This window comes from Pan troglodytes, chromosome 18 (assembly GCF_028858775.2).
Source record: "Pan troglodytes isolate AG18354 chromosome 18, NHGRI_mPanTro3-v2.0_pri, whole genome shotgun sequence".
Taxonomy (NCBI): Eukaryota; Metazoa; Chordata; class Mammalia; order Primates; family Hominidae; genus Pan; species Pan troglodytes.
In genome coordinates, this window is record NC_072416.2 from 86006224 (window position 1) to 86028929 (window position 22706).

The 22706-nt window shown below is 60.6% G+C and overlaps 1 protein-coding gene across 1 annotated transcript in view; it reads right to left on the reverse strand.

The window, feature by feature from the left end:
- Positions 1–3006: 3006 nt before the first annotated feature.
- Positions 3007–22706, reverse strand: part of SLC7A5 (solute carrier family 7 member 5) — a 40263-nt gene continuing 20563 nt past the window's right edge. Inside the window, exons 3-10 of the mRNA XM_001157788.8 lie at positions 14139–14244; positions 13522–13566; positions 12795–12918; positions 11807–11910; positions 10956–11052; positions 9611–9760; positions 7395–7572; positions 3007–6010 (exon numbers count right to left, since the gene is read on the reverse strand). Coding sequence (XP_001157788.2) covers positions 5955–6010; positions 7395–7572; positions 9611–9760; positions 10956–11052; positions 11807–11910; positions 12795–12918; positions 13522–13566; positions 14139–14244 — 860 coding nt within the window. The 3' untranslated portion in view covers positions 3007–5954. The remainder of the gene's footprint in view (positions 6011–7394; positions 7573–9610; positions 9761–10955; positions 11053–11806; positions 11911–12794; positions 12919–13521; positions 13567–14138; positions 14245–22706) is intronic.

Sequence of the window (22706 nt, forward strand, 5' to 3'; positions counted from 1 at the left end):
CAAATACTGACCAGGGCTTTTGTTCAACCAGACCCTGGAACTGGGGGACCCGGTGGGGGACAGGGCAGATGACCTGTCTTCAGGAACCTTCCCGGGGTGGGGGTGCACCCATGGGTGACTGCAAGAATGCTAACACCAGCACTGCGGGTGCAGACCGTGCTCTGGGGGAGACGGGCTGGGTCAGGGCAGGCGTCTGACCATGAAGGGTGGCCTGGAGGGAGAGTGATCCAGGCTAAGTGGAAGGCAGTGGAAAGCCCCGGGATGGGGGCGGGGGGTGGTGAGGGGCAGAGCTTCGGGGACTCCAGGAGCCCAGCCTGACTGGAAAAGGGAGATTGGGCAGGGCCAGGCCTGGTGGGGCTGCAGCTGTGTGGCGCGTCTGCATTTCTCTTCAAGGGCAGGAGGAGCTTTTCTGACTGGTGTTCGGCAGGGGATTGAGGAATGAAGAACAAATCAGGGTTTTTAAAGGAGTTGACTTGAAAAGGTTATTGCAGGCCGAGTGCGGTGGCTCACGCTTGTCATCCTAGCCGTTTGGGAGGCCTGTACTCCCAGCTACTCAAGAGGCTGAGGCAGGAGAATTGCTTGAACCTGGGAGGCAAAGGTTGGAGTGAGCCAAGATCATACCACTGCACTCCAGCCTGGGTGAGAGTGAGACTCCGTCTCAAAAAAAAAAAAAAGGTTATTGCAGCACCGAGGACTATCGCAATGGGGGATCTCTGCTCCCACCACAGGGTCTACAAGGAGCTCCAGGGTTAGGCAAAGGCTTTTTGTTTTTTTTGAGACGGAGTTTCGCTCTTGTTGCCCAGGCTGGAGTGCAATGGTGCGATCTCTGCTAACTGCAACCTCCACCTCCTGGGTTCAAGCGATTCTCCTGCCCCATTCTCCCAAGTAGCTGGGATTACAGATGCCCGCCACCATGCCTGGCTAATTTTTGTATTTTTAGTTGAGAAGGGGTTTCACCATGTTGGTCAGGCTGCTCTGGAACTCCTGACCTTAGGTGATCTGCCCGCCTTGGCCTCCCAAAGTGCTGGGATTACAGGTGTGAGCCACTGCACCCAGCCTGGGTTTTTTATTTTATGGGGGTGTGAACAAGGCTAGAATCTGTGTGGGGAGTTGGGCGCGGGGCCTGAGGGGCAGTAGATAGAGGGGGTTCCCCGGGCCAGCCTGGTCTCAGGGAGTGGGAAGTCACAGGCTGGCCCAGGCTGAGGGGGTCCAGGTCCTGGGCCTAGGGGAGGGAGAGCAGCCGAGCTGGGTTTGGTCAGCAAGCATTTTGTTCTGATGGATCCCTGCCGGTCATCGGCGAGGTCAAGGGGACTCAGGGCCTGGGCTGGGCCTTGCCCTAGGTAGACCCGGGGCGGGGGCATCTCTGAGTCTCCCTCAAGTCACACGGGAAGAGGTTTCTCTGCACGAGCAGAACACAGGGGTCAGGGGTTTCTTAACCTTTACTGTTTCCAGGAGCCCAAGGCTCTTTGAGCTCCATGTTGGCACCAAGCATCTCGAAGGAGCCAGCTGGGCTGGGGGCCAGGCGGGATGGCAGCCACTGAAATGCCACCTGGGAGGGCCGCCGAGGCTGAGGCTGTTCACCACGCTGGTGGCAGCACCTGCAGGGCTGGCTCACCTGTGGCTCCCAGCCCCACCCTTGGATATCACTCAGCAGGCCCCCAGGGAGTCCCCAGATGCTGGTGCAGGTGTGTTGGGGCCTGTCTCACTGGTGACCTCACAAGGCCAGTGTCAGGGGGTGGGGCAGCCTGTGAGTTCTCTCCTTCCTGTCCCTCGACAAGCCCACCATAACGGTCAAGTCCGCAAAGGGGTACGCATCTGCCGCAGGGCCATCCAAGGTCCCCAGCTCCAAAAATTGCTTTCCAAATTCCAGCTCCCTTAGAGGGCAGCCAGTTCTCAATCGTGAGGGGGTGAGCTATTGGATTAATTTGCCTTTGAACAGCACTGAGAGGCCTGGGCCTCAACTTCCCAGCAGTGAAGACATTACTACAGTGCACCCGAATCCTTCCAGAACCCATGGGAGGTGGGTGGGCCCTTCCTGCCTGGGTGGTCAGAGTGGGGGGCTCACACAGATCCTGAGCCAGGGCTCCAGGTGACCCCAGTTGCTGCAAAGGTTCCCAGCTGCACCCCAGAATGCCCTCGTCCATCACTGGGCAAGGTCTCCCTAAAGAAAGGGCTGCGGGGAGGGGGGGCCCAGCCTACTAGGGAAAAGCCGCCCAACCCCCAGTCCCAGGAGACCTGCAGCCAGGAGGCCTCTTTGCTAATACCCTGTGGAGCTGACTGCTCACTCCAGTGACTTTGTATTTCTGGAGCCCTCCCGGCTCCTCCGGGGACTTGGTGGCTCCAGGATAAGACTCAGACTATGGGGCCCACTCAGGGCCTGTCCCCCACCTCCCGTTCAGCTGGGACTGCGTGAGTCCTGCAGATAGGAGCAGCCTTCACTGGATCCAGGACGGAGCCCTATGGTTGCCTTCCCACCCCGTGCTGGGAGGTGGATGAGGGGCTCATGCTCTGAGCCCCGGACTCGCCCCCTTAACTGAGAGGCTCGGGAGTGTCCTGGGAACACAGAATCGGTGCCGCTTCCTCTCCTGTTCTGATCCCAGGCTGGAGAAAGGCTTCCTTCCTGACCTCCCAGGAGCTGGAGCCCTGCATCCTCTCAGCGGGTGACCCCCAAACCCCTCCCAACTTCACCCCTGCAGCTCCCTGGTACTGGAACCTTCCCCCTCCTCCCCGGTGGTCTCCACCTAAACATCCCTGCACAGGATGCCTGCCCCCTACTCCCGAGGCAGATCCGATATCTTGGCTCAGCCCCCCCACCCTCGAGGGGTGCGTGCTCACATGTGTGCAACCCGCCCATGGCTCACCCCCACCCAGCGGCCTCAGTGGGCTGTCGGTGAATGAATGAATGAATGTGTGAAGGTGGGAAGGAATGAGGTGGCCAAGAGGAGGCCAGGAACATTCCTATACACAGAACTTGGTGCAGAAGAAAAGAACACAGAACATCAGCGGTAGGATGATTGAGTGTTTCTTTAAAAATAAAAACCCCACAAAAAAGCCAGAACACCCTACCCAACCCAGCCCAGTGTAACAGGTTAGCCATTAACACAGAATAAAAAAGGTCCCAGCCACACACGTCATTACTCGGCAGAGGGTGTCCAGCCTGGTTGGCCGACGTCACAGTGGATGGCCCTGCGTGGCTGGGACACAGACAGGGAGCAGGCATGGCACCTGCGCCACGCAGAGCAGCAAGGCTGAGCATGACCACTGGAAATAAATAAACATGGTGCCGACAGCATCTTTAAATTAGTAAGACGTTAGCACAAAACAAAAAAGCACAACGACTGAAAATGCACTTGCTTGTTTTGGTGGGGTGTGCTTGAGAACACCTGAAGCCCACAAGTGGAAACCGTTGGGGACGTTTGTCAGTGGAGTGTGGAGAAAAAGGGACGGAAAAGTCAAGTCTTCTGAGACAGTCCCCTGCGGTGGCCCTGGTCCCTGTGGAATTCCAGCACAGCAGGAGGGGGAGGGAGAAGCAGGCCTCAGTCAGCACCGCGGGACACGGCCCCTACCTTCTGAAGTGGGGTCCCCAGGCTGGAGTGGGGCACACAGCACCAAGGATCACAGACTGGACCCCCCACCAACCTTCTGCGGAGGAGCTCCCACCCCAGCCCAGACGCCCAGAAGAGACCTGCGCAGTGTGAAGAGGGACCCCAGCAGCCCCAGCCATTTCACTAGCAGCTACTTTCCACAACAGACGCTGGCAGCCCCCATGCTCGCCCACAGCCGCAGCAGCCAACAGGCAAGCGCGTGCCGTCGAGAGGCCACCGGCTCGCTGTATCCTTGAGGCATGTCCACCTCCCAGAGCAGGAGGTTGGAACAGAACGGCATCCCGAGGACCCCTAGCCGAGGCGGGAAAGTAAGAGGCTGACGTCGTGCATGGGCCCTGCCGGCCCCAGTGGGAAGCAGTGGTGCGTGCCTCCAGGGAGCACTTCTCCTGGACCCGGGGCCGTGGCTGCCTACGATGTCCACTGCCTCCTGGATTCACACAGCAATGCACCAGGCAGGTGGGGCACCAGCTGCTGTCCTTATTTGCAGCCAAGAGAACAGGCCCAGAGGGAAAAGGTCTTGCCCAACACAGTCAGTCCACCTGCCTGCTGGTGGTCCTCGGCCTCCAGACCGTGGGCTGTCCCTTGGACGAGTGGAATTCGGCCCCAGGAAGGATGCAGGTCCTATGAGCAGACGCTGTGAAGTCTGTCCATGTGCGTGGGAAGCAACGGGGCAGGGGTGAATAAAGGTCTTCATTCCTCAAGCAAGAGAGACGGACATCTGTTCCTGAGTCCCCAAACTGTTCATCAGGTTTCTCTGGGCCCATTGGATGGTGAGGGGGTCCCGGTGCCCAGGCGGGGGCGGCAGGCTCCACTGGGCACTTGCTGAGAGCTTGCGGCTTGAGCAGCCGCTGGTCAGTGAAGGCGTTTCCAGCCGGTGGCTCCCGGCTTGGGACACTCAGGGCTGTGCCACAGGCCAGCTCCTCCAGCCACAGCTGAGCACTGGAGTGACGCTGGACCACTTGGCTCCACCTCTGGCTGGGGAGAAGGGAAGCCCGGGGCCTGAGAAGGCAGAGACCCCCGAGCTCAGGAGGGGTCCTGCGGGGTCTTCTTGTTCTGGGGGTCCCTGGCTGCTGCCATGGAGGCAGCGACAGCTCAGGAAAGTGGGCCGCATTGGCCAGGCCTCGGCTGCCTCCCATAGCGAAAAAAATTCACGGGAACAACAGAAACAAGGGGTGCGCTAGTTCCCTCTCTGCAGGAGGGTGGGGACTGGGTGAGAGCCCAGGGGCCTCCAAACGCAGGCGGCAGAGACGTGAGCAGTGCTTGGCTCTGTCTCCTAGACAACGGGCATCAGGACCAGGACAGGACATGAGGGTGACAGGGAGAGCGGGGAGGTGCCTAGGCCGGGAGTGGGAACCCAGCACCGGCCAGAAGGGGCTGCCGGGCAGTACAGAGGCCAATGCATTAGAGGCTGAGGGTAGCTGCAACCTCTGGGGCAGGGGACACTGCTGTGTGGAGCCCAGGGTGGGCGCCCACATGGGTGCCTGGCCGCGGTGTGTCTGCCTTTCTTGTTTCTGTTTCTAGAAGACTGAAGGACAGGGCTTTGTCTGCATGAACCAGAACTCAGCCTCCAAAACTGGACACAGAAATAGCCAAGAGGCCACACTGCCCAGAGGCCAGGCCTGGTGAGCTAGGGGAGATGCCGGCACCCCCCCACCCTGGGGCTGTTCCCTGGCTCAGGATGGTGTCTCGGGGCTAGGATTATGGTCAGGAGTCCAACGGGGCCTCAAGCACCTCCTGGGAGGAATCACCCACCTTGCCCAGATCCCCCACCCCCTCCCAGTGCCACCCTACGGCTGAGTTTCCACTCTGCAAACCCTAAGGCAGAGACATAAGCCCACAGGGTTGGTTTTCACGAATGTCACAAGCCCATGTGTCTGGGCAGCTGTCCGGCTTCAGTGCAAGTCTGTGGTAGCAATGAGGTTCCAAGTCTCAGTAGCTCTGTTCGCCCAGGGTCTGGGCCCTTGGGGCAGGAGAAAGGAAGGCTCCTGCCCTCCCCCAGCTCCTTAAAAAATCATCTTAGTGGTGTCAAGTTGACCCAAAATTTAAGTTAAAAAAAAATATATATATATATAAGTAAACAAAGGAGGGAAGGGAAAAAGGGCCCAAGGAGACCAAAAGCTGCTCCCGGGCAGGAGCACAGGCACACCTGGGTCCCTGGCCCTCAGTTGAGGGATGAGATTCGTACCAGAGTTTTCACAGCAGCCTCCACTGCCCGACCTGGGAGGGACGGCGAGGGACTGGGATGGGCAGCTGAGCTGTGGGTTGCGGGGAACCGGAGTGGGTTCGAGGAGGTGATCTACTTTAACTGGCCTCTGCGCATGCTCCTCTGACAGCCACTCGGCCTCCTGGCTATGTCTCCTGGGGGACCACCTGCATGAGCTTCTGACACAGGACGGTCGTGGAGACTGTCAGGAGAGAAGACAGCTGTGTTAGCCTGGGGGCTGGGTAGGCACCTGTGGGACACGGGGGCGTGAGCTGGGGCTCCCCCAGCCCTGCTGTCACCAAACCCAGCGCCGCTGCCCAGCGCTGGGATTTTAAGGAACCTTCCCTTGTGTACTTGTGCATGTGGGTGCCGGGTGCCTGAGGCGCTGTCTTCTACTGAAATGCGGAAGTGCCACATCCCACTCGGCCCACCCCTCGCCCGCTTCAGAACCCTGGGGAGGCGGAGTGCGGCCCCTGGGGCACACGAACCAGGCCCTGGTGTCTCAGCAAAGTGCAACGGGGGGATGATAGGCCTTCCTGCAGGTCCACACCCGGGCCACCACCTGGACACATGCCTGGACTGTTCACAGCAGGCAGGGCCGGAGGGGCCAATCTGCTAACGGGTCCTCGGAAGACCTGTCGCGCCTGGGACTGTCTACAGACATCGCTCTGCGGAGGGGGACTGCTTTCAGGATAGAGACGGGGGTTTGCTTTAAGCTCTTGGTGTCCTGAATGACAGTTAATGCAGATCCCACTGCAAAGCTTGAGGCAAATGTTCTACCATGACCCTGGCGGTGATCAGAGTGTGGGGTAGGGGTGGGGGGTCTCCCTGCCTGTGTTGCTGCCATCCCAGGAATTCTCCAAGCCACCCAGTGACATGGGGATCAGCATGTAGGCCCGCAAGCACCCCGGCCTTTTTCTAGGAGCCTGGCCACATTTGCAGGCGCTGAGGACGGGGTCCTGAGCTTGGTGGCAAAGCACCCCTGGGCCTGCCGCTGCACAGAGGGCCGGGGGGCGGGTTTCTCCTTCTGCCTTTTTTTTTTTTTGAGAAGAGTCTCGCTCTGTCGCCCAGGCTGGAGTGCAATGGTGCGATCTCGGCTCACTGCAACCTCCGTCGCCCGGGTTCAAGTGATTCTCCTGCCTCAGCCTCCTGAGTAGCTGGGATTACAGGTGTGTGCCACTACACCCAGCTGATCTGTGTATTTTTAGTAGAGACAGAGTTTCACCATGTTGGCCAGGCTGCTCTTGAACTCCTGACCTCAAGTGATCCGCCTGCCTCTGCCTCTTTCTGCCTTTCTGGGTAAGTCTGCTGTGTCCGCTGGTGGCAGCCAGCAGGATTTTGTTACTTGGCAGCAGTAGCCTGGTTTTCCGGAATCCCTCGTCCTGAGAGATTAGCTGGTGCTGCGCTGAGTGTCTTATCCCTGAACCATGTGGGCTGCGTGTCACTGGCGGACACTGCAGTGACCTGAACCCTCCTGCCACCCAACACGCTTGGCCCCATGTGGGTGGAGACGGCCGACGCCTCTCAACTCCCTTCGCTGCCCAGGGCAGAGGGTACCACGGGCTGTGGGCCAGCGAGATACTCACAGATGCCCTGGAGGAGCCACTTGGGCTTGTTTTTCCACCAGACCCCAAAGAAGTAGACGGGCAGCCCGCTGAGGATGATGGTGAAGCCGATGCCACACTCCACGGGTGTCTTCCAGAAGGAGACGGCGATCAGGAAGAGGCAGGCCAGGATGAAGAACACAGGCAGGGCCAGGTTCACCTGGGGCAGAGGACAGGGCCTGGGTGAGCCCTCTCCTGTCCAGCCTCCCTCCCCCATGCCCCGAGGTTCCTCAGCCCTCCTGGGCCCTCCACACCCACGGCTGCTGACTTCCAGGTCACCAGGATGCGATCTGCACTCCATCTGCCTCACACACCGGGCTGTCCCGCCCTCGACTCTGCATACAGTGCTGGGCATGTTGCCAGGGGCTCAGGCGGCTTATCATGAGGGATGGAAGGAGCCAGCTTCGTCTCCCGAGGCCTCCCACGGGCAGGGAAGGCCACGGCTCCATTCCCACATCACAGGCCTGGAAACCCTGAGCCGCCAGGACGCACAGGGGCCTGATGCTTCCAGGAGACAGTGGCCACCCACTAATAAGCCAGGAGACCACCCTCTTGGAGACACCGCTGTGGACAGCACTGAGCAAAAGCCCATCCCTGAAGCTGCTGCCTAAACTGTCACCTTCATCAGATGAGCTCCACCCGGCACAGAAGCCAGGCAGGGCTGCAAGGAGCCTGCAGGCCCAGCCCGCCACCCGTGGCTCGGCACGGCTGGGGGATTGTCTCAGCTGTCCTGAATCCATACTTGGACAGGGCACCCTGGGAGATGCAGGGCTGACCACGGGTCCCAGCCCATCAGTGCAGGCTGCATGACTGCCCTGTCCCCAGGGAACAGACGCCAACCCGTGCCCAGGCTCACAACAGTGGGTAGAGCCTACCCCATGCCCAGGTCCCCATGGGGCCTGAGCCCCCGCTGTGCCCAGTGACTGCCCTGTGCCCTAGGCACTGCTCCAGGCTGGCACAGCAGGCACAAGCTGGTGCCCATGTAGGGTGGCTCCTCCTTGCCCTCTGCAGCCTTCTCTTGGGGCAGCATCTGGGTTCTTGTGCTGACTGTATTTTAAAGCCCCTGTTTTTTTTTGTTTGTTTGTTTGAGATGGAGTCTCACTCTGTCGTCCAGGCTGGAGTACAGTGGTGTGATCTCGGCCTCCCAGGTTCATGCTATTCTCCTGCCTCCGCCTCCCGAGTAGCTGCAACTACAGGCGCCCGCCACCACGCCCAGCTAATTTTTTTGTATTTTTAGTAGAGACAGGGTTTCACCGTGTTAGCCAGGATGGTCTCTATCTCCTGACTTTGTGATCTGCCTGCCTCGGCCTCCCAAAGTGCTGGGATTACAGGCGTGAGCCACCGCGCCCAGCCTAAAGCCCGTTCAACAGCATTCACAGGCACCCCTGGGGCCCCAGGATTCGGGAACACAGAGGGAGAGATGGTCCGGGCAGGGAAGCAGGGGCTACTGTGACAGCCATAGGCCAGCTGAGTGACAAAAGCTGCTGGCTAGCAGCCACCAGGGGCTCTGGCCTCTTGTTCTGTGTCAGGGCCAGGGTGGCGGGACTTGCTGGGCCCCAGGCAAGAGCATGGCCTCTGCTGGACGGCCCCATTTCTGGAGAAGGCAGCCCACGGATAACAGCTGCCCCTCTGAATGAGCCGCTGGGGACGGGGAGAGTCCAGGAGAGTCCAGCTGGGCCCAGGCGCTCCTCGGGCCGGGTTCCCTGCATTCCTCCTGCCAGCACAGCCCCGACAGCCCTTTGAATGCTGCGCCAGGCCCGGCTCTGCCCCACCCCTGCTGGGGCTCACCACCGCCCACCTATGACTGCAGTGTCCTTATCTGCTTCCCTCCACCCAACGGAGCACAAGCTCTGTGCCATCTGCTGTCCTTTGAGGAACCCCAGCTCCTGCAGTCACACTTGGCACCCTCGTAGCTGGTGGTCAAGTCATCACTGGAATTAGTTGACCCCCGTGTCTGCTGTAAAAGCATGGGCACACACGGCCTCGCACCCCTCCCACCGGGACCCCTTGCGGCATGAGCCCTGGTTTGCCGAGGGGAGACACGGGCTTGATGTGGATGTGGCCCGGCCCAGGTGCATGCAGGCAGGGGCAGGTCCAGAGGCTGAGCTGGGATGCTGGCTCCCAACTCAGGGTCCTTAGGACCCACGGACCCTGCCTCTGTGAAGGGTGCCTGGGTGAGCGGGAGGCCCCGGGCTCACCTTGATGGGCCGCTCAAGCTCAGGCTTTCTGTGGCGCAGCCAGATCATGCCGATGATGGCCAGGGCCACGCAGAGCCAGTTGAAGAAGCTGAAGAAGTTGATGACGGAGAAGATGTCCTTGGAGAAGGCGTAGAGCAGCGTCATCACACACTGGAAGAGAGAGGTGGCTGGCTGAGCCCTGGGGCCCACGAGCAGGGCTGTGGAGGGCCGTGGTGGCCACCGGGGACTGTCCAGTCTGGCTGGGCCCAGCTGAGCACCAGGGAATTTTGTTTTAAAGGAGAAACCTCATCTGAGCAACATGCAAGGTCTTGAAGGAGGAAAGGAGGGAAGGAGGGAGGAGAGGAGGAGGGAAGAGGCGGGGAGGAGGGAAGGAGGGAGGAGAGGAGGGAAGGAGGGAGGAGAGGAGGAAATGGAGACCACATTTGGGTTAAGGACAGGTGAAGAGCACAGTGTACATACACAGCTGGGCTCTGCTGGACTGTGGCTCTGTGTGCGAGGGCCACAACCTGACCTAACCCAGTGGTCACCAAGAAAACAGTTTCTGTAACCCCCGGCACAGCCGTGCTCCCGAGGACCATGCAGCTGCCAAAGAGTCCAGGACTTGCTGCCCTTCCTGACTCGCTTCTAACTCAGGGAAGGAGTAGTAAGCAAGAGCCAGGACCTCTGAGGCCAGCCCACAGCTGCCAGACCCCAGCTTCCTCTGCTGTATCTCACTGGCTTTGGGGGAAGCAGCCTGTGGGGGGAGCCCAGTGTGCTCAGGGGCGGGGCCTGCAGCCCACAGCCCTGGAGGAAGCCACTGTGGGAGTGGCCTCTCCAGCCCTGGTCACACCCTAGGATGAGAACACAGCTTCAGGCACCAGCTCCCTGAATTCCTGACTTACGGAAACTGTGAGATAAGTGCTTTTCCTTTTAGAACACTACATTTTGGAGTGATGTGTGACACAGCCAGAGGGAACAAAGGCAGTCACACGGGCTGGCACGGAAAGATGCAGGAGAAGCGGAAGGAAACTGTGTGTGATGCACCCCGCTGAGAAACGAACAGAGTGGGCGCCCATGGAGGTGCAGTGAGCCAGGCGGCTGGCAGAGCAGCACCCTGGGTCAGCTTCTGCCTCCCGCATTTCCGATGGTCTGAATTGTTTGTGGCAGCCACCATATATTGTTTTTGGAATAAAATCTAAAGCCCCTCCAGCGCTCTCTGGCATTCAGCGGAGCTCGGCAGGAGGCCACATTTGAGCTGTCACCCAGTCCACACCCCAGACAGAGCTGCAAGCTGTGGCAGCCTCCCTCTGGGAGCCCCCGGACAACCCCCAGGGATGTAGGGCACGGGGCCGTGCAGCAGGCTTACCGTGAACACGAGGGACGGCACGGGGGTCAGGAGCTGTGGGTGGATCATGGAGAGGATGGAGGGCAGGTGGCCTTCCCGGGACCCCACGAAGAAGAGCCTGTGGACAGACAAGAGTGGCAGAGTCAGCCACCGCCCCACAACTCAGCACATGGACAGGGGACACGCAGGCTGGGGAGTGGCAGGGCCTGTGCCTGGCTTGTCTGGGCCTCTCTGGCCACAGTGGGAACCAGGCCCCTCCAGCCGCTGGCTGTGGGCCTCTCAGTGCCCCCAACCAACCCGGCAAGGACAGCAACTTGGGAGCCACTGCTCACTCCAGCCCGGGGGATCAAGCGGCGGCCACAGGGCATCTAGGACACCACAGCTGTGTCACCTCCAGGCAGGAGTGGGGAGGCGAGGGCCAAAGTTCATGCTTCCTTTATTTCTGTATTATTTGGGCTTGCTGCTGCCTTTTTTTTTTTTGAGATGGTCTCACTTTGTCACCCAGGCTGGAGTGCAGTGGCACCATCTCGGCTCACTGCAGTCTCAATCTTCTGGTCTCAAGCAATCCTTCCACCTCAGCCCCCCAAGTAGCTGGGACTACGGGCACGTGCCAACACGCCTGGCTAATTTTTGTAGAAACGGGGTTTTGCCATATTGCTCAGGCTGGTCTCGAACTCCTGAGCTCAAGCGATCTGCTCACCTCGGCCTCCTAAAGTGCTGGGATTACAGGTATGAGCCACCATGCCTGGCCTATTTGAGCAATTATGCATCCCCAGTATCACAGAGACAAAGCTTTTACAGACATGGAACATGTTGAACCTGGCCATGAGGCCTGGGCCTCCCTCACCTGTGGTGGGTCGGGCTGTGCTCACCTGGAGGATGTGAACAGGGACCCATTGACGGAGCCGAAGCAGGACAGGCCCACGAAGACGGGGATGATCCAGGACATGACGCCCAGGTGATAGTTCCCGAAGTCCTAGGCAGGCACAACCAGTGAGCTGGGCCCCACCGGGCCGGCCCTCGCCCTCCCTGTGCTCACCAGGAGCCCTCTGCACCGGGCCGGCCGTCGCCCTCTGTGCTCACAAGAGCCCTCTGCAGAGGACCTCTCAGGCTGGATTCTGGCCTCTGGGGGAGCTTCCCAGGACAGGGCTTTCCAGTGACCCCTGCCCAGCCTGCTTGTGGGGGAGCCCTTGCTGGTCCTGATTTGCCCCCTCCTCTGGGACTCCCTGGAGCAAGCTACGGCCTGCAGGTGGGGATCTTGCCTTCCCCAGTGGGGTCCTCCACAGGCTCAGCACGGTGCCCTGCCGGCAGTGGGCTGGGAGTCAGAGCTTGTTCAGTAGGAAGCTGGCCAGAGCACCCACTTCCTGTTCCCCCAGCCCTGGGAGGGCAGTGGGAGGAGCCTCGGGAACTGCGAGGCCAGCCTGGCTGAGCTGCCCGGTGACACCGCCCGGGCCTGGCCTCCTGCCTGCCGAGCCAGCAGCAGCCGTGCCTTCTAACGAACCTCAGTCTGTGGCAGACTCCAATCTTTCTGTACTCAGATTTAAACTGACCTCTGCCCTGGACTCCCTAGGCATTCTGGCTTATGGCTGGTTCTGGGTGTGGCTTGGCATCAGATTTTAAACCCTTCTCCCCTTTGACTCCCCCAGCAGCTGAGGTTGAGGGCGATCCCCAGACACTTCCTCTGCGGTCGCTGTGAGGGGAGACCACCACTCCACCCCTCCGGGTAGGGGAGGCTTAGAGACGCGGGGCCCCCTCTGGGTAGGGGAGGCTTAGAGACGCGGGGCACCACTCTGGTCTGGAAGGGACGGGCTGGCCACAGCCTCTCAGGCCCCTGGTGGAAGCTGGCGGGTAGCGGCTCACCACGGCCACGGCCTCGGACGACAGCATCTGCTCGGTGGACAGGGTGGTGAAGTAGGCCAGGTTGGTCAGCACGTACACCAGCGTCACGATGGGCAGGGAGATGATGATGGCCAGGGGCAGGTTTCTGGAAAGAACAGGGACGACATGTCACCCAACGCAGCCCGGGCTGAAGGCCAAACACTGTGCCCAGGAGCCAGGTGGGCTCCTCGCAAGCAGTAGCTCCAGCCTCTGTGCCGGGCTTCTCGGGGAAGGTGGGAAGCAGCAAGAGAGCACAGGCTGGCGGCAGGAGGCTGTGCCTGGAGCGGGACACTGCACAGGCCTGGCTGGTGCCTTGGCCGTGGCCTCAGCTTCCCCACCTGAGAAATGGGGATTCTTCGGGGTGACCTCAAGGGCTCAGGAGAGCTAAGTCAGGCCACCTGGTCTGAATTCTAAGGCTCTGCCCAGGAGCTGCACAGCCAGGGACCAGAGCCGAGAGCCCAGGCAGCTCCTCTGTACCGTCCCGCCCTGAGTGGGGCCCTCACTTGCCACCCGTTCTCTGGAGAAACCGTGCTCAAGGACACACGGCCAGAAGCCACCCGCCCCACATCCTGCTGGCCCCAGAGGCCCCAATCACGGCCCTACTGTGAACTGGCCTGAGCCGACCAACAGGCTTCGAGTGGAATGTGGCTGCTTCCTGCCTCACATTAAAATAATGAAAAAAGACGGCTCCATCCATTCTTGCACGTACCTGTAGGGGTTGATCATTTCCTCTGTGACGAAATTCAAGTAATTCCTAAAATTTAGAGAACAGCGTTCAAATTATATGATCCTCATCAGGGAAAATAAATCACCGGGGAGAGAGCATCCCAGGGCAGCTGGTGAGCCTGCCCCCCGGCGGTCTGCTCGCTGGGCTGGAAAGCAGACCTGGAGTGGGAGCTCAGCCTCCTGCGTGTTCCGGGGGGTCCCTGCTACCCCTTCCAGGCCCTCCCGCGCATTCCCTGCCTGTTCGCCCTACTGGGGTGATTCTCAAGTCCCTGTGAGTCCCGCCTGATCGCAGGAGTCAGGCTGGGGACCTGGAGGAAAGGGGCCACAGGGCTCAGCTGCCTCCACCTGCCACCTTCGCCAAGACTGCGACGTGGGGCTACAGCCAGAGTAGGGCTGCAGCGGGCGGCCTCCCCGCGCTTTGTCGGGATGTGGGTGACTCTGGAGGGTCACCTGCCACTCTTTAACTGCCAAGGGGCAGTTAAAGGGAGGGGCAGTCCACTCCCTTTAACTGCCCCTTGATGGCTGGGAGATTTGGGATTCCTGGACACGTCAGGGACTGTATGTCCCCAGACCAAGGGACCCAGACATTCCAGAACCTACCATCCTCCATAGGCAAACAGGCCGCTGTATAATGCCAGCACAATGTTCCCCACATCCAGTTTGGTGCCTTCAAATGAGAACTTGGGATCTAGATTGGACACATCACCTGGCAGGGTCAAAGAAAGGAATGCTGGGTTAGAGAGCGCTGAACAGAGGTCATGCTACCAGTTCTAGAATGCTCCTGGAGCAAAATACATAGCAAACAAAAATGCTGGAGTGAAGGCTTCTCACTGTGACAAATGGTATGTACCTGCTGAGCCACATGGAGGGTGCAGGGTTCCAACCACAACCAGAGGGATGTGGCCCCGCCAGAGGCCCTGTGCCCACCTGAGAGGGGACAGGCAGTTCTGACCACTGCCCAGGAGGGCTCCTCAGACGCTTGTCTACAGGAGGTCAGGATGGAGGGGTCAACCAGCCCCAGTTGCCTTCAAGAAGGTTCCCTGAGACCTCATGACATGAGTGTCAAGGCAGTATAAAGCCAGGAGACCTCGGTTTGCATCCTGGCTACGGCAACAAGGAAGGCCCAGAGCCACTAGGGCCCTGCTTCTTGGGGTGCGAGGAGCTCGGAACAGACTGCCCTCCCTCCAGGGCTGGCAGGACAGGCCTGGGCAAGAACATAGGTTTGTCCTGGACCGTGCTGAGTGTGTGGCCAGCTGCAGCCGGGGCAGGGGCAGGAGCAGGGCTGCCAGGGCCGAGAACGATCCCCGTGCTGTGTGCAGAGCTCTCTCCTTTGCCCTCTGAGGACACGTGTCACTGGACTTCGTGACTGCTCCACCCTATTCCAGAAGGACCTCATCTCAAAACTTGAACCTCAGTCACATCTGCGAAGACCCTTTTTCCAAATAAGGCCACCAGCATTCACAGGTTCCCCAGGAGGACATGTCTTTTGGGGGAAGGGGTGTCTCCGGAAGGTCACGTGGCTGCTGGGACAGCACTGGCCCTTTCTGTGGCTGTTACCTCCTCTGTGAAATGGGCCTGGCGTGTTCGAGCCCGGAATATATTGCCCAGACATCAGTCTCACAGACCACTGCGCTTCAGGAAGGAGAACTTGGAAATAAGACCAAAGACACCACCGGAACAAAGGAGCCGGGTCCCCTCCTGCCTACCTGCCAGGTGCATACACAGCTGGAGGCACAAGTGGAAATCCTGGTCAGGCTGTGGACTGTTAGTTCATTTGAGAACCGTGTGTGACAGTATCCTTCCTGCTGGAAAGTCACCAGCCCGTCTCACAGGGCCAGGCAGGGACGGGCCCTGGGGCTGCTGTGTCCCAACATGTGGCCTTGGACCACAGGCCACCGTGGGAGCCCAAGAAGGGGAACCACCTTGGTGGTCCAGGGAACACCGCAGAGTGACGAGGTGAGCAAATTTCAAAGGGGACCCGTGAAGGGAGGTTCCCGTAAGGCCTTGGCAATTACCCCAAACAAAGGGTGCACTTCAAAGGTGGCACCAGATTTCCTACGGCAGAGCCCACGGTGGGGTCCCTTCCTGATGGGTGGACCCAGTTCCTGTTTTGCACCTGCTTCCCCGTGGCGTGCTGGATGCCTGTGGCTCTGCCTCCAGCTCTGTCTGTCTCAGATGCCAGGTGTGCTGGGGCCTTTGATCTTCAGCCTACACTGGGGGTGCTGGTGGGTTCCCTGAGGGCTGCCCGCCACCCTGCCCTGCTGAGGCCTTGATCTCCCGAGAAGGAGCTCCAGGGCCCACTGCCTGCGTGTGATGTATCCTGGTCACCGGGTGGTCAGCAGGCGGAGCTTGACTCTGCAGGCCTGGAGCGGGGGCAGCTCAGAGCAGCTCAGGACAGGGCACTCTGCCCAGCACCTCGGCCAAGACGCCCACAGCCCCTCTGGCCTCTCTCCCATCTGCTCTCTGATGGAATGTTCTGGAATGTGCAGACCCTTCACATCTGCAGAGCCCTACTGTGTCTTGCCCACTTACTTCTGCTGCGGGGAGCATCTGTCCTACAAGTGGGGGAGTGCAGACCTGCCAGGCTGCTTGAGAATCAAGGTCCTGCCTCCCCCATCTGGCACTCATGGTGGGAGGGGGTGAAGGTGAGCCCTGGAGGCCAGAAACACGTGCCCCATTCACTGTGACCACCCCCGGACTCAGCCTGAGCTGATGGACAGGAGGCCTCAGTCCAAGGTCCCCGCCAGACACATCAATCCTCATAGCCGACCTCTAGCCTCATGACAGAAAGGCGGCTGATCCTACACAGAGGGCGGCTGCTTTTGCTAAGGACAATATACCGAGGCTTGACATGGTATGAGGGCTTCAGTCAGGAGCCAGATATTGGCAGCCCTAAGGCCTGAGTAACTTTTTTTTGAGACAGAGTTCCACCACGCCTGGCTAATTTTTGTATTTTTAGTAGAGATGGGGTTTCACCATGTTGGCCAGGCTGGTCCAGCTCTGCTTAAGGGTGGCCTGGAGGGCTGCAGGAAGGACCTGCTTGCAGCCCAGGGCAGCTGGACACAGGGAGGTCACCACACTCATCCAGTGACTCCACGCTACACACAGGGGAGAGACACACCAGAGGTGGGAGTTAGACAGCGTTCAAACCCTGGGGGCAGCACCCCCACACCTCTCAGCATGACCAGGGGGCATTCTGCACACCGGGAGACCTGGGCTGTCACGACGGCAGGGTGGGGCGCTACTGGCACGGAGCAGGAGGCCGGGGATGCTGCTGGATATCCTGCAATGCACAGGACACCCCCACACAACAGAGAGCCCACCACAGGACACCCCCACACAACAGAGAGCCCACCACAGGACACCCCCACACAACAGAGAGCCCACCACAGGACACCCCCACACAACAGAGAGCCCACCACAGGACACCCCCACACAACAGAGAGCCCACGGTGGCAGAGGTGCCAGGCTGAGACCCTGTGCAAGAAGACCATGACAAGGCATCAGCCACGAGCCTCTACCCCTGCCGGGAAGACAGGACCAGCTCCTCTCAGCTTTCTCTCCCATGGACCCTAGACTCGGGCGTGGTCCTGGCTTCGACATGAAGCCCCAGGCACTGGGCAGGACTGGAAGGAATGGCTGAGCGGCCCACTCATCCAGCAGCCACCCAGCCTCCACACCTGGCAGTCTGCTATCCAGTCAGCCTCCACCCACAAGGAGGGGACAGCGTGACAGGGAAGTAAGGAAGAGAATCACCGTGGACAGACGGTGACATTTGCCAGAGCCCACAGAGAGGCGAGAACAGACTCAGCGCAGAGCCTGAGTGGGGCCCTCCAGCCCCTTCCTTGTCCCTAAGAGGCATCTTCCTCAGCGGCTGGAGAGGCTGCCGTGAAAGCAAACGCACAGCCAAACCCTGGGTGGGGGGAAGGCAAACTGCAAACGCCGCGGCAAACCCTGCCAAACCCTGGGTGGGGGGAAGGCAAACTGCAAACGCCGCGGCGACCCCGGCACAGCAGCCCCGTCAGCAGGATCCCCTCGAGAGCAGGGTAACTGCGGTGGGAACAAGCGCTCCAAAGGCCCTGGGGAGATGATTTCAGGGAAAAGTGGCCTTGATCCCTGAGTCAGGCAGATGCGGCCATGGGAACCATCCACCCCGAGGCTGGACGGGAGACTCCGCCGGTGGCTAAAGCCATCCTGCTGACGGGGCCCAGGGACGTCCCCAGTGGCCGAACGCACGTGGGAACGGGATCTTCCCCCTCCTCTGTGACGCGGCCAACCCTCCAAGCCTCTGCCTCCTGACTCAGAGGACGATGTCTCCCCATGAACGCAGTGTCCCTGGAGAGAAGAGCCTGCCCAGCGTGGGGAACATGGGAATGTGGAGAGGGAGGGCATCCCGGAACCTCAGGGCTGACGGGGCCCTGCCCCAGCCCTGGAAACACCCCAGGGACAAGAGAGTCACTCCTCAAGCGCGGACTTTCCGCTGTGCTGGGGCCTTCCGCCTTCCAACCACTCTGGCCCCTTGGGGCTCTAGGTGGAGTGTGCTGAACAGCGTCCCCCAAATTCACGTCCAGTGGAGCTGCGGGATGTGTCCTGGCTGCAAACGCGGTCTCCGCAGGTGCAATCAGCGAAGGACCTTGAGATGAGATCACCCCGGATTCGAGTAGGCACTAAGGCGGACGACACGCGTCCTCAGCGACACGGAGACAGATCCAGGGGAGACAGAGTCAGAGCCAGCCCAGGATGCCTGGGGCCACGGGCAGCTGGAAGGGGAAGGTGGCACCTTGGGTCTGGACCTCTGGCTGCCAGGACCGGGACCGTCTGCATGTCTGTTGCTAAAGCCAGTCTGTAGGCATCTGTCACCACACATGAGGGGCCAACCGTGCCACCCAGGGGAGACCTCCCTGGCTTCTCAGTGCATCAGGCATGGTCAGGGGCAGGACAGCTGCAGCTCACACCCCACTTCTCAGTCACCAGCCGAGTGCACAGCCAATGGCACCTCATCTAGGAGGGGGCTGTGAGTCCCATGTGGTCAGCACCCTGGAGCTAGCTGCCCTGTGGGCTCAGGGAGGTCGTGCAGTGACCGCCACACGGGTTCAGTCCAGAGCCCAGGCCAGAGTCCATGCCCACCCCACAGAGTCCACGCCCACCCCACAGAGTCCACGCCCACCCCACAGAGTCCCACTCCAGGCAGAGTCCACGCCCACCCCACAGAGTCCCACTCCAGGCAGAGTCCACGCCCACCCCACAGAGTCCACGCCCACCCCACAGAGTCCACGCCCACCCCACAGAGTCCCACTCCAGGCAGAGTCCACGCCCACCCCACAGAGTCCACGCCCACCCCACAGAGTCCCACTCCAGGCAGAGTCCACGCCCACCCCACAGAGTCCACGCCCACCCCAGGCAGAGTCCACGCCCACCCTAGGCCACGGCGCCGCTTTTCAGATGCCTGTTTCGCTCTGGCCATCTAATGCCTGGGAACCGTGATGGGGCAGGAATTTGGGTTTGGGGGTTCTGGGGGCGACCAGATGGCACTTTTGGACCACCAGCAGTGTCTGTCGGTCTTGGAAACTCATGAAGGAGTGGGCCCTTTGCTTAGAGCTGCCAACCTCACACCAGAAGTAAAAGCTTTTTCCAACTCCACAGGCGGGAAAAGACCCTGAGAACTGTCCCCAGCACAGGGCTGTGGCTGCGACACCTCCCACACTCACCTTCTCCTGCGGCTGCCCTGGCCTCTGTCCATGGGTCTGACGAAGGGCACCGGGAGGTGAAGGCAGTGGGAAAACAAGCCCCGCTCCCGTCCTTTGATTCTGTCCCAGCACACGGCACCAGCAGAGCCCCAGCTTCCCCAGCCTGTCATCCTCCCGAGGCCAACGGCACAGAAGCATGGCAGGCCCAGGACACACTGAGCTCCCAGAGCAAGCGGCGGGTCAAGCATCCTTTATCAACTGTGAGGCCTTCGAGGCCCAAAAGAGGTGCCCTGAGTCGCGAAGTACCCACCCTTGGGGCAGCCAACGCCGCAGCCCTGGCTCCAGGCCCAGGTTGTCTGGAGCGGAGCCGCACTTGAGCCTGGCACCAATCTGGGAGCTCCTGAGCGCAATGTCCTGTCTGTCCCTGCATGACCCTGAGCCTGTCTGAGATGCCTCACAGAGACGCCCTGGAGTCCCCCACAGGCAGGCCAGCCTGGAAGCTTCTCTGGAAAGTGAGCTTTGGCAGCTCCAGGCCGAGCTGTGGCCGACTCCTCCCTTGGTTAACACAGCCTGGACTCAGCTGGGATTCATTTTGAGGCCCTGGGGCTTGCCCTATTTCCTGCCAGGAGAGCGGGGCCCGAAGCTCCACCCTGTCCCCCAAAACTCAGACGTGGAAGCCCTAACCCCGGTGTGGCTGTATGTGGACATGGGGCCTCTACAGATTAAGGGTAAGTGGGGTCCTCAGGGTGGGGCCTGATCTGACAGGATCCTTGTCCACACAAGAGGAGGCCCCAGACAGCTCACTCTCCCACAAGGAAACACAGCGAGGGGGTGTCTAGGAGCCAGGAGGCCGAGCACCCGGCCCAGGGCATCAGCGTCCCTGGCCTGGCGGGGCCTCTCACCGACTCTCCCCCCGGCATCCAGGTAGCAGGGCCCCGGCACCAGACCCTCTGAGGCTGAGACCCACCCACCCAGGCCTGCTCCGCTCTTGCTGTCACCCCCGGAGAAAGCGGCAGTCAGGGCGTGAGGTGAGGAAAAGGGGCTGTTGGACCCTGCATGGCAGTGGCTCCCGTGCCGGGGACGCAGTGAGCCTGGCCTCCTCCCTGCAAGGGAGGACAGCCCATTTCCCAGGGGAAGACACCGAGGCTCAGACTCACCCTGGCCGGGGGACGGCAAAACTAGAATCCCAAGGTAGCTGCACATCTGGCACCTGCCCTTGCCCTCTCTCCGGGAGGGCACCCTAGAAGCCCACAGTCCCGATCTGGGGTTCGGAGAGCAGGCTGGGCTGAGCTCTGCTGGGAGCACCTAGAAGCCCAGCTACGGGTCCACGCACACACTCAGGTGAAGCCAGGCCCAGAAGAAGGAACAGCTCTAAGCCACAGCCCAGGGGGGCCTCTCAGTCCACGAGGTGACCCCTCCACACCCCAGAGCCACAGACAGCCCGAGGTGTGGGTGAAACGTTTTTCTCACCAGAACAGCCCAGCAGCTGGGCATGTGCTGTGACCACTGAGGGGGCCTTTGTCAGAAACATCGTCTGGGGGCTGGAAGCCCCCACCCACAGGAAGCGGGGACCAAGACAGGGCCGCACACCCCCAGCCAGATGAGGGCCAGATGAGGGAGGCGGCACCTCTTCCTCCAGGAAGCTCCTCAGGAGGGAGATCGGGAGGGGCTCAGGGGGCTGCCTTCAAGGAAGCTCAGCGAAGCTCAGAGACCAGTCTGAGAAGGGATGTCCTCCAGACCTCCACCCTCTCAGGATGGACATGTTACTCAGGAACTGTCCCATCAGCCTTTCCTGTAACACATGACACCCCACGTGAACCTCCCAAGAGCAGATGGGCCCAGCGCTGTCCACCCGAACGCACCCTGGGAAGAGAGGTGTGGGCCTTCCCCCGGCAGCGCATGACCCTGCACACTGCGCCCAGGGTCATAGTGGGGGTGGGGAGGGACCTGCCCACTGCTCACGCTGTGGGACCTGGGGCAGGGCACCCCACTTCTCTGAGTCTAAGGGGCCCTACTAGCTGAAGAACCAAAGGAAAACCATCATTTCAAAACTGTCACGTGACACACAAATGCAGGCCCCTGCCCCACAGCCCAGTGGCACACACGTATTTACCGCCTGGGACACGGGACCGTCCGGAAGTGCCCTACTCATAGGTGTAGGTCACATCCACGGGTCTCGGCCACCGGGACCCAGGGCCCAGCAGCTCAGCAAAGCCATTCGGCCGGGGTCTGAGCCCTGCCCAGGGGAAGCATTTTCCCCTCCTGGGGCGAAGGACAGCAAGAGGCACGCCGCCCTGGCAGGCTGCGGCTTTCTTTCCTTTTTGTGGACAGAGTGAAAGGGCAAATCTTGCTCCAGGGGAATACTGACCTCCAACAGTACAATGTGGGAGGAGAAGGAAAAGAAAGTTTTTATGCAACCTTTTTTTTAAATCTGCCCAACTATCCAATCTGTAACTGTTCAAGGAGAGATTAGTTTGTTCTGCCGCTGACGGCTGCAGCCCAAGCAAAGCACAAAGCGCCCCATTGTGTCCTCCAGGAGGGACGTGCTGCTGCTGCTGGGCTGGGACGGCAGAGCCTGTGCCCTCGCTCCCACCCTCCGCCCTGCAGGCGAAGGCCCAGCCACCCTCTTCTTAGGCAACAGCCTGCGAGTGGACTCATGGGACGGTGGGTCAGATCTGAACCCTAATGAGTACTGTCTCCCTTTCGAAAAGGCTGGGACTAACTGCAGAACCTCGTGTGACACCTAAGCCTGCGTGTCCCCATGCCCCAGCCTAGGGGCAGCCATGACTCCCCCAAGACGCGGAGGAGGCGAGGGCTCCCAACCACTCAGGCCCCTGCAGAGTCGCCCCTGTCACTCAGCCAGCTGCCCCTCCCAGCCCGCATCTCAGGAAAGGCCCAACCCCTCAGAAGGGCTTTTCTGGTCTGCACCAGGGCCCTGCTTATTCCCCACTGCGACTCTCCCATTCACGTGCCTATGGCTCTCAGGTCCCCCCATGAGCTCTGGATGCGGGGCCATGTTCTCGTTGGGACCTGGCATAGATGCGGCACACGGGACAGAAGATGGTTCTGCGGATGGCCAACTGGGAAGGGGTGATTACAAACTTCCCTGATGAGGAGGAAACAGGCAAGAGGCTGTACGGTCAGCCAAGGCCTACGGGACCCTAGGGCCAGTGCCTTTCCATAGCACAGGGCCCACTTGGGGGCCAAGGGCAGCAAGGAGGAGCCTTTTCAGCCCCAATGGAGCAGGGCACCCAGGGTGCGGGACAGGCAGGAACAGGTGCGTGGGCCAGGCCTGCTCTGCTAGATTTTCGCTGCATTCTCCAGACCTGGAAAGGGCCACTGGCCAATTGTTGCAAAATTGAGGCCGGAGTCTCTGCCTTGAAGTATCTGGGGGCGCTGCTGCCAGGTGCCAGCGAGGGGAGGGGGCAGCTGCCCAAGGGCTTTGCGTCCATTGGGGGTATAAAGTTGGACAACTGCTTTG